The 11,722-nt window shown below is 36.8% G+C and overlaps 1 protein-coding gene across 1 annotated transcript; it reads left to right on the top strand.

Annotated features, from left to right (window-relative positions):
• Positions 1–4,939: 4,939 nt before the first annotated feature.
• LOC134266991 (uncharacterized) lies at positions 4,940–6,310 on the top strand. Its single transcript, XM_062749219.1, has one exon. It carries the CDS (start codon positions 4,940–4,942, stop codon positions 6,308–6,310), a length of 1,371 nt encoding a protein of 456 aa, XP_062605203.1.
• The last annotated feature ends 5,412 nt before the right edge of the window (positions 6,311–11,722 follow it).

Below are 11,722 nucleotides of genomic sequence, written 5' to 3'. Positions count from 1 at the left end.
TAGAATCATCAGACTTTTTTGTTGATGTGTCTTGGGTCCTTGGAATACCTCAGCTGCAAAGTAGGTCACCATGGCCTACTTCTGAATTGTTATGGCCGTATCGAAATATTTTCGTGTACTTTTTAGCCTAAATTCATCAAAATTTGTCAGTTGATGGATCTTGAGTCCTCGGAGTATGTCTACTGAAAAGTGAGTCAACGTGACCTACTTTGAAAGTGTAATTCTTTATTTAGGTATTTTGAGATACTAAATCGGCTTAGAATCATCAAACTTTGTCAGTTGATGCATCTTTGGGCCATGGAATATGTCGACTTACGTTTGTAATTTTATGGCTATATTAAATATTTTTCTTGTTATATATATGTATATATATGTGTGCCAGGTTACATTGAAATCGGACCAAAACTGTAGGAGTAGCATTTTGAAACAATTTCACAGAAATTTCTATTTTCAGTAACCACGGCAACACCGTTCATCGATTAAGGATATGGAGATAACGAACAGTATTCAATCTCAAAGTCCATTAAACAATACAAAATGGGAGCAGAGCAAACACGGACCTCCGAAACATCAGAGGTGGGATCAGGTGCCATGGAGGAGTGAGCATCCCCTGCCGGCCGGTCACACCCGCCGTGTGCTCCTTGTCAGGATCAGGAAATAACGGAAAAAATCCGTCGTCAGTTCAGTGTATAAATAATGGACTAACATTTAGTATGAAAAACGTCAGTCAGCATTTGACTGAATGATAACTTGTATTTGCTGACATTGTAACGACCATAGAACTTACAAAATGATGACTTTAAACGAGACTGCTGATATTCCTGTTTCGTTAACTTGCTTGTCAATAATTTACCTCGTTTTAGAAATTGTTCATACGTAGAGCATGCTGCTCTTGCGTATCGAATCAACTGAGATATATATATTCCGTATGCAGGTGATGAAGGTATATTGCTGCATAAGTAAGGGAAGTTGACGATAGAAAAGTTAAAGTCATCACGTTTATCATATAGCTTGGTTGTCAGATTACAATTAGTGTCTTTTCAAGTAAAATATCCAAGTATGAAACAGAAGCGTCTAGTGATGGAACGATTGTCGGCGACAATCGATTGTCGGTCGTTAGAAGCTCTTCGATGCTACTAATCGATTATAAAATAAATGTCGCCGACATCGCTAACAAAAAATAAAATTGTCATACTTTAATTTTATTACCAAATCCAAGTGCAAAGAGCATAAAAGTAGTGATGAATGTTGAAAACATGGAAGGATCCCGTGCCTTGTTGATACTTTTACCGCCATGATTAAATATGGGGTTAGACTAATACCAGGAAACGTAATATTGCAAGTAAAGGAAAACATAATTAGTCTAGTCAATCTTTAAACGTAATTATAATCATAAATACAAGTCTAACTTCTGGATAATTACTTTTACAACTTGCAATTTTAACTAATTAAAACAAATTTTAAGAAATAAATATGGACATGTATTAAATGAAAGGTGGGACTAATATCAGTAAAATACCCCTTGCATGGACTTTATAAAAAAATGAATTCCCATTCTGTTTCAATAGTCCTATATTGTTTAAAGTAAACAAAATACTATTTTCCACTTTTTAAAAAAGAAATTTCAATTAACATTTTTGAATATTTTATGTAAGTAAATGATTTTTTTGTAAAAGTCTGACAGAAATCTGAATAAGTTTCAACTTTTCTATATCAATTTTATTAAACTTCAAAATTTCGATTATAATCGATTATTAATCGATTATGCCCAGCCGATTATTACCGATAATCGATTATGATTTTTTTCCGATTCCCCATCACTAGAAGCGTCGGACTCTGTGGTATCTTTTATCTCAAGCTCACCAGGATATATCGTATCGACGTAGGAATGGAAATTACCATTATTAATTGACAATACGTCGTCGATATATCTAAATGTCGAGTTGAAGGCCACAGCAAGTGTTTTCATCTTTTCACGCATTAGATTTTGCATAAATTCTGCTTCATATGAATATAAAAATAAGTCTGCTAATAACTGTGCGCAATTTGTACCCACTGGAATTCCAATAGATTGTTGGAATACCTGGTCTCCAAAAACCATACAGATATTGTCAATCAGAAACTCAAGCATCATCTTAATGTCAACTTCAGAGTACTTATGTGTGCAATCAGAATCTGTTTTAATGACGAGGTAAGTAAATTTACGAGTTCCATTTTTATTGAAGAAGCAGTTGTCAATGATATCAAAAAGCCTGGATTTTAATTTGTCTTGGGGAATTGTTGTGTATAAAGTTGAAAAAGTCGTAAGTTTTTAAGCTGTTGATTTTTGTAAAGTCCTTTGATTTCAAATTGTCCAAAAGTTCTTTAGAATTTTTTAGTATCCACATCTGATTCACACCACTTCTTGAATATATAGTTGCAAAGTACTCTTGAAGTTTTTCCTTCACTACTGTCAATATCTTAGTGAGGAGTAACGAGGGTTAGTTGAACATTTACTGGAACCTGCAATATCGAAATCAAAATCCAATACACAGAATTATGTATCTAAGTGTAGTGTACTTGTATGCCAAGTTATATTGAAATCCGACCAAAACTGTAGGAGGAGTAGCTTTTTGAAACAATTTCACAGAAATGTCTCTCTTTAGTAACCACGGCAGCACCGTTCATCGAAATCATAAACCAACACACAGAATTGTGTAACTGAGTGTAGTCTACTTGTGTGCAAAGTTATATTGAAATCAGACCAAAACTGCAGGAGGAGTAGCATACTGAAAAAATTTCACAGAAATTTCTTTTTTTAGTAACCACGGCAACACCGTTCATCGAAATCAAAAACCGATACACAGAATTGTGTATCTCAGTGAAGTCTACTTGTATGCCAAGTTATATTGAAATCAGACCAAAATTGTAGGAGGAGCAGCATTTTGAAACAATTTCACAGAAATTTCTATCTTAAGTAACCACGGCAATACCGTTCATCGAAATCAAAAACCGATAAAATTAAGCATCTAGTGTAGTCAATTTTTGTGTCAAATTATATTGAAATCAGACCAAAATTGTAGGCGGGGTAAAATTTTAAAGGAATTTCACAGAATTTTTTTTTAAATAACCATGGCAATACCGTTTATCGAAATCAAAATCCGATGCACTAAGTTATGTATATTTGTGTGCCAAATTATATTGAAATCAAACCAAACTGTAGTTGGGGTAGAGTTCTTGAGGAATTTCACAGAAATTTATATTTTAAGTAACCATGGAACACCTTTTATCAAAATCAAAAACCGATGCACTAAATTATGTAACTTACTTGTGTGCCAAGTTATATTGAAATCAGACCAAAACTGGGAGAAGTAGCATTTTAAAGGAATTTCAAAAAAAAAAATATTTTTAGTATCCATGGCAACACCTTTCTTTGAAATCAAAAACCGATAAATTAGATTATGTACCTTACTATTGTCTACTTGTGTGCCAAATTAAATTGAAATCAGACCAAAACTGTAGGAGGAATAGCGTTTCAAAGGAATTTCACAGAAATTTCTATTTTTAGTAACCAGGGAAACGGCGTTCAAAAGCTGATGCACTACTTTATGTATCTCAGTGTAGTCTACTTATGTGCCAAGTCATATTGAGATCAATCCAAAACTGTAGGAGGAGTTTTAGGACGCATGCATGACACACAGGACGTCTTCCGTTTTTCATCTCTCAAGTTTGACTAAATATTGTGAATTTTTGAAGTTCTCTTGTTACTTAAACGGACTGCTTTGTCTACAGGAGATGTGTTGATCCCATTTATGTGTAAATTCTGACAATTGGAGTAGTTTTAATATAACACAGTAAATCCATTGTTCCAGATGTCGAGCTCCTAAATATTGCGCAACTTCCGCTTTCATTTTTACCTTCCAATGTAAACAACATGAAGAGAATACGGAATTTGGACCTGGTCTTCGGACTTTTTGCTTTCTCCATGCTCTTGTCACGAACAATTCCAAGTAAGATTGTCTTATGCTATTCTGCCTGCCAGTCCAGTGATAGCCTATGCCACAAGACAAGTATTCTTGGTACATTTACAACTCTGTGTGTAAGATCATACTATGGTACGGACAATGTGAGTAATTACAGTTCAAAGCCCGTTGCTAGTGAGTTATTGCACAGCTCTGTAAGGAATGTTAAAAACCTAATGTTTAACAGCTCTACAAACAGACATTTGCTGTATATTGCTGCTCTACTCATTATTCATGCATCTGACACCGAGTTAAATCCAGGCCCATGGCCAAAGTACCCTTGCCAAATCTGTGGAAAGGCAGTAACATGGAAACACAAGGCTGTAGCTTGTGACAATTGTTCTTTATGGTAGCACAAGGATTGTATGCACATGCCTACATTAGTTTATCTTGCCCTAGAAAATTCGAATACCTCATGGGTGTGCTGTTCCTGCGGAATTCCTAACTTTTCCAGCAGTCTTTTTGATAGCGTTATTATAGACTCTGTAAATCGGTTTTCTAGTTTACAAGACACTTCCCATAGTGACTTAGCCTCCCCAACATCCTTCACTCATTCAGAAATAGGATCACCTCTGCATACCTCTAGCCCAGCAGGGAAACCTAGGAACAATAAAGGAACACCCTCCCAGCTTCGGTTTGTGTGCCTTAATATGCAAAGCTATATGCCCAAGAAGGAAAGCTTTTGGAATCTCTTAGAAAGCAGCAACCCTGATGTGGTTCTTGCAAATGAGACCTGGTTAAGGTCAACAATCCATAACAGTGAGCTGCTGCCTCCAGATTCATAATATTCAATTTACCGCAGAGACCGTAGTGATGGGTATGGTGGAGTCCTTATTGCGCATAAAGATAATCTCACTAGTGATCCAGTTGAGATTAAATCTGAGTGTGAGGTATTGTGTCGACGTATACATAACCCTTCTGGAGACCCAGTTATAGTCATGTCAGCCTACAGACCCCCAGGCAGCACCATGGAATATGCCTTAGACCTATTTAATGCTGTGAAGGAGATTTGTCTTCACTACCCAAAGAGTATCATCATCTTAGGTGGGGATTTAAACACTCCAGACATTTCTTGGTCTACAAACTCTATTACTGGTCATCAGTGTATTACATGTAAGTCTATAAATGAACACATACTCAACCTAGAAAACGAACTTGGTCTTAACCAGATCGTAGACTTCCCAACACGGAAAGAGAACACACTCGATCTTTTCTTCTCAAATAGACCGTCCTTCATCGATAGATGTGAACCCCTTCCAGGAATCAGTGATCATGAAGCTATTTTTGTGTCTTTGAACATCTCTATAAGCCGCATTAAACCCCCCAGACGGCGTATACTCTTATGGAAAAAAGCAGACATAGAAGGTATTAAAAACAGTGCTACCACCTATTCAGGGGAATTTTGTCATGACTTTTCAACCTCATCTGACATTAACCAAATGTGGTCCAGTTTCAGCACATGGTGCTCGGATACCATGACTAAGCTTGTACCATCTCGCATGTCCTCCCAGCGGGTAACACAGCCGTGGGCAAACAGGGATGTACGCAGGTTGTCTCGTGCTAAGCGAAAATGGTTTAAGAAGGCACGCATATCCGGTTGCCAATTTGATCGGGACAACTACACAAGTCTAAAACATGACCAACACCGTTTATGCAGACAAGCTTATAATAAGCATATAAGTGATATGCTCTCTGACGATACTGGTGGAAAGAAAAAATTCTGGTCGTTCATTAAAAGTCGCCGTACAGACATGTGTGGAGTCTCCCCCCTTAAGAAGGACGGACTCACTCACAATGACAGTGCCACAAAGGCTGATGTTCTAAACAGACAGTTTGCATCCGTCTTCTTTCAGGAAGCTCCAGGAGACCTGCCCCCACTTGGGCCAAGCACCATCCCTGATGTGCCAAAGATCACCGTATCAGTCAATGGTGTTGAGAAGCTGTTGAAGTATGTCAATCCTAGTAAGGCTACTGGCCCTGACAACATTCCAGGGAAACTCCTCCGCGAGGCTTCCACTGAACTTGCACCAGCCATGACTCTACTCTTCCAGGCATCAGTCGATCAGGGACGAATCCCAGATGACTGGAAAAGCGCCAAGATAGCTCCAGTCTTCAAGAAAGGAGACCGCAGCCAGCCTTCAAACTACCGTCCAATCTCCCTCACTTCAATTTGCTGCAAGATTGCCGAACATATTATACATAGCTCTATCATTACACACCTGGATGACCATAAGGTATTATCAGATTCACAGCATGGTTTTTCGAAAACGACGTTCCACCGAAACACAACTCATCCTGACCATAAATGACCTTGCTTCTGACCTCAACATGGGAGAGCAAACCGATGCCATCCTTCTGGACTTTTCCAAGGCGTTCGATAAAGTCCCACACAGGCGCCTCCTCCATAAACTACACCACGCTGGAGTACGAGGTAAATTGTTGAACTGGATTCAGGACTTCCTGTCTGATCGCACACAGGAAGTGGTACTAGACGGCTCCTCCTCCAGTAAGTGTCCCGTCACATCAGGAGTGCCCCAGGGAACAGTCCTTGGCCCCTTAATCTTCCTGGTGTACATCAACGACATGCAAGCCTGTATCCAGTCCCAATCCCGCTTGTTCGCAGACGACTGTCTTGTCTACCGGAGGATTAAGTCCATCGACGACTGTAAAGCCCTACAGGAGGACTTACAGAAACTCCAAGAGTGGGAGAGGAGATGGCTCATGCAATTCCATCCGGAGAAGTGTGAGGTCATTACCATCTCCAATAGTCCAATATGGCTACACCATCCAAGGCCACACCCTGCAGCATGTTAACAACGCTAAGTACCTAGGAGTGACCATCAATAGGAAACTGTCTTGGAACACCCACATTGACAGTGTCATCAAAAAGGCGAATCAGACCTTAGCCTTTCTCAGACGAAACATCAATATGTGTAACAAGGAGCAGGCTTACAAGACCGATGTCCGCCCTACCCTAGAGTACGCATCTACAGTCTGGGACCCCCACACTGCTCGTAACATCAATGCGGTTGAGATGGTACAACGACGTGCTGCTAGATTTGTGACTGGAATATACCATCGCACAAGTAGCGTATCAACTATGCTGAACGCACTTTCATGGGACACTCTGAAACTCCGCAGAACAAGAGCAAAGGTTATCATGCTCTACAGGATTCATCACTGTCTTGTTGACATCCCACCATCAGAGTACCTGATACCCACTGGCAGTTGCACCCGAGGCCATACAACAAAGTTCCTCATCCCACATGCCAGATTACAAGCCTATCAGTACTCCTTCTTCCCAAGCAGTATCAGACTTTGAAACACGCTTCTAGTTGCAGTGTCCCAGGTAAACTCGCTTGAAGCCTTCAAGCAGAGCCTGGCAACAGTACAGTTCCTGTAAATACCTTGTTAGCTCTACTGGTCAGAGATCAGAAGAGCTCATGCAATAGTAATGCGTCCGTCGTCCGTCCGTCTGTCTGTCTGTCCGTCTGTAAAAAATTCAAAATGCTACTCCTCCTACAGTTTTGGTCTGATTTCAATATAACTTGGCACACAAGTAGACTAAGATACATAATTCTGTGTATCGGTTTTTGATTTCAATGAACGTTGTTGCCGTTGTTACTAAAAATAGAAATTTTTGTGAAAGTCATTCAAAATGCTACTCCTCCTACAGTTTTGGTCTGATTTTAATATAAATTGGCACACAAGTAGACTACACTAAGATACATAATTCTGTGTATCGGTTTTTGATTTCAATGAACGGTGTGGCCGTTGTTACTAAAAATAGAATTTTTGTGAAAATCATTTAAAATGCTACTCCTCCTACAGTTTTAATCTGATTTCAATATAACTTGGCACACAAGTAGACTACACAAAGATACATAATTCTTTATATCGGTTTTAGGTTTTGATGAACAGTGTTGCCGTTGTTACTAAAAATAGAATTTTTTGTGAAAATCATTCAAAATGCTACTCCTCCTACAGTTTTAATCTGATTTCAATATAACTTGGCACACAAGTAGACTACACAAAGATATATAATTCTTTATATCGGTTTTTGATTTCGATGAACGGTGTTGTCGTTGTTACTAAAAATAGAAAAAATTGTGAAAATCATTCAAAATGCTACTCCTCCTACAGTTTTAATCTGATTTCAATATAACTTGGCACACAAGTAGACAACACAAAGATACATAATTCTATGTAGCGGTTTTGGATTTCGATGAACGGTATTGCCATTGTTACTAAAAATAGAATTTTAAAAAATATTTTCAAAATGCTACTCCTCCTACAGTTTTGGTCTGATTTTATTATAACTTGGCACACAAGTAGACTACACTAAGGTACATAATTCTGTGTATCGCTTTTTGATTTCGATGAACGATGTTGTCGTTGTTACTTAAAAAAGAAATTTCTTTGAAATACATTTAAAATGCTACTCCTACAGTTTTGGTCTGATTTCAATATAACTTGGCACACAAGTACACTACACTAAGATACATAATTCTGTGTATCGGTTTTTCTCATTATTCTGTTTATTGCTTTTGTAAAGTTTTATATCCCAACTGCTACTTTTCTCTTTCTTTATTATAAGTACAAACCAGTAGAGCTTCAGTCTCGACAGAGACTTCTGGTTTTTAATTGTAAATACAGCGCCCTGTGTTTCACGATTGCGCCTTTTAAACCATAGTGCGAGTATACTCGAATATCGAGGGATGCACTTAGAGCAGAAGAAGAAGAAGAGTAGCATTTTGAAAAATTGGACGGACACATAACCATCGCATAAGTTCTCTGAATATTATAAGAGTCTCTGACCAGTAGAGCTAATCAAAGTACTGAAAGTACTGGGAAGCGCTAAGCATTTTGATTTGGAATTCGTCAGAATTATATTTTAAAATGTCCTGTTGTATTGAATTCTAAGCGATATTTTGACAGTGCGATAGCGCTAGGTCGAGCACAGTTGTCAAAAAGTATGTGAGTCCTGAATATGTAAACCCCGTTGGGATATGAAATTCAGCATTGCCTCGTGCCCTTTTTTCAAACATCATACATTATCTTCGTATGTCAAAAGATCAATCTATTTTACTTACAGTACTGTACAAGAAATTGCAAGAAAATATTTTTGCGTGTAAAATTATTTTCTTTCGAGATGATAATCGAGTTTTCCGATCAAATTTAAACTCTAGACATACATGTAGCTATACTGTCTGAAGACAATACTTTTGCTGGAAAATGTATACAATGTATTTGAAAAAAAATGTTAACACTTGAAAATGTCGCTAAAATTCCTCTCATTTACGTGCAACACTGCAAGATAAAATCTTCTGATGATCATATTTAATAACAAATTCATTCTGCGTTTACAAGTTTTTCAAATTGAAGATTGGCATCATGTTTGTAACAACGTCATATGTAAATGAAATTAACATCCGTAGAATTAATGCCCTTTATGTCAGAGATAATATGTAAATATACATTTTAGTATAAAGATATTATATTTATCTTTTGATCTTATCCTGTAATCTCTGATATTCAAATATTTGATTTACAGTGTACAGTCAAACCTGTATTAAGAGACCTTCCAACGGAGAAAGGAAAAAAGGTCACATATGACAGGTGGTCTCTTAACATAGGTTGCTTATTTTTCGCAGTGTTCAAAATATACAATGCTGAAAATATCACACGTGTATGTTGAATGTATTTTATAGCTCCTTATGTTTATTTCCACTTTTTAATAGGTACAGCTGTACTGCTCAACTCTAAAATGCTTTTACAATTGTCCTGTTAAGAAATAAAAATTTCTTGATCCACATGTGATTCTTTTGAATATTTGGAAATATTGTGAACATCTGAAATCATTAATATTTTTTCATACAGTATAAAAAGGCTGCAAAGTTTTTTCCCCTAATAATAGTTTTTTTTTTTACATGATAGCCTATAAATAACTTCGACCGAATTCGAAAGTAGCAATCGGAAATTATGTAGTCGTTAAATTCAGGTAAAATTGCTTGATATTACTAAAAATGGTCAGGAAAATCACGGTCGTTGGTTGCGTTAGACAGGTGGTCGTTTAATACAGGTAGAATATATAGGAAAAAGCATTGGGGGAACTTTTACGGTCACATGTGACAGTGAGTCGCTTAATACAGTGGGTCGCTATGGCAGTTTTGACTGTACATGTATTTGCAGTAACAATTTTGTGTTGATATACAATATGTGTCTCTCATTAGTAAATGATACGTTTTTGCAATAAAATTTTTACACTTTTCTTCTTTGGATTAAAAATACGTCAAACCCGTCATACGTTAAACCCCCAAAAGTATTTTCGACTATTGTTGAAATAATTTAAAATGCTTCAGTATTTTTTGCGGACGCCTGGTGCATTTCACCATTCTTTACTTGTGTATGTATGATCTTCACTACCATGCAAAACATGTTGAGAGGAAAACATATCTACGACATTGTTGTGCTAGTTAAAAAGGAATACTGAAAATAATTGCCCATAATATTTCTGCTATTTCAATGATTAATAATTCAAGAGTCCAAGAAAGAAAATACAGTATTAATATCAAGTATTGATAAATCTTCATTAAGGTATACATTATTATTTTATTCCGTTTTTTAAATTTAGTCTTCATTAAGAATGGGCAACACAGCTGAGACACATCTTTACATAAACTATTTAATCCTAGTTCCCTACTTCAAGTATTACACCGTTTGCTTAACATTTCATCAGCCCTATTTCTGTCCATTGCTAAGAACGTTAATTAAAGTTTTAGCATGTTTCGCCATATCCTGCACACTACACGCACAATTTTAGAGCACAATACATGTATTCCGAGAAATAAGTTTTACTATTTGAGTGGATTCGTTGAAAACACATCCACCACATGCTCTACATGTCTGTACAGCCACAAATTGCCCTTCCTTTCGAATTATATACAACACAAGTATAGACATTAAAAAAGACCGTCCTTGAATGCATATGCATTCAAGTCTGTTACTAATTGATACTTAGATGCAAAAATCAACTTCACTAATAAATCTCAGCATGGTGCAAGATGTTAATAGAAAGGCTTGTTTTAGTTACATTGCCTGAAATAATTGTCTAGAAGAAAAAATAATTTTAGTTTATGTGGATATATAGAACGTACCATATTATGTAAGTAGTACATTGTAAATCAATTTTATGTGATTTCTTTTATTGAATAACTCACTTCCAGTTTGAGTTTTAAAACTTTATCAAAACCCCATCTGAGTTTTAAATCATCTACCGGGTACGTATGAATATTCAATCACTATATTGCATGTACATAATAAATAATATACTGGTTCTATAATTAAGTAATTGCGCCATAAAGGCAGCAATTGTAAGATACGAGGTACCAAATTAATGTGTGCCGACATGATTTAAATGAACTACAATGTATACAGAAGAGCATGATAAGAACTGCTCTTATCTTCTTACTGTGGAACATCCTTAAATCTTACTAATTACCTTCTATTATTAGAAATGCACGTAACATAGCATTACACTAAAATAGCAGAGAGTCGGGGATTTCCAGTTGCATATTTTTAGAATAACAAGTGGAGTTATCTAACTTGCTTATAGTGGCGCTGGATGCAGAACGGAAGTAGATTAAGGCTGACAGAAAGCGCTGTGCGCTGCGCTTAGCGCTTAAAAATGGGTGTGAAGAAGGTATGAAATAATTTATTTT

The sequence above is a fragment of the Saccostrea cucullata genome, unplaced genomic scaffold (genome assembly GCF_032062105.1).
Source record: "Saccostrea cucullata isolate Sc308-1 unplaced genomic scaffold, CSIRO_AGI_Scuc_v1 ctg1428, whole genome shotgun sequence".
NCBI lineage: Eukaryota > Metazoa > Mollusca > Bivalvia > Ostreida > Ostreidae > Saccostrea > Saccostrea cuccullata.
This window is presented reverse-complemented; position numbering and strand designations above follow the sequence as displayed.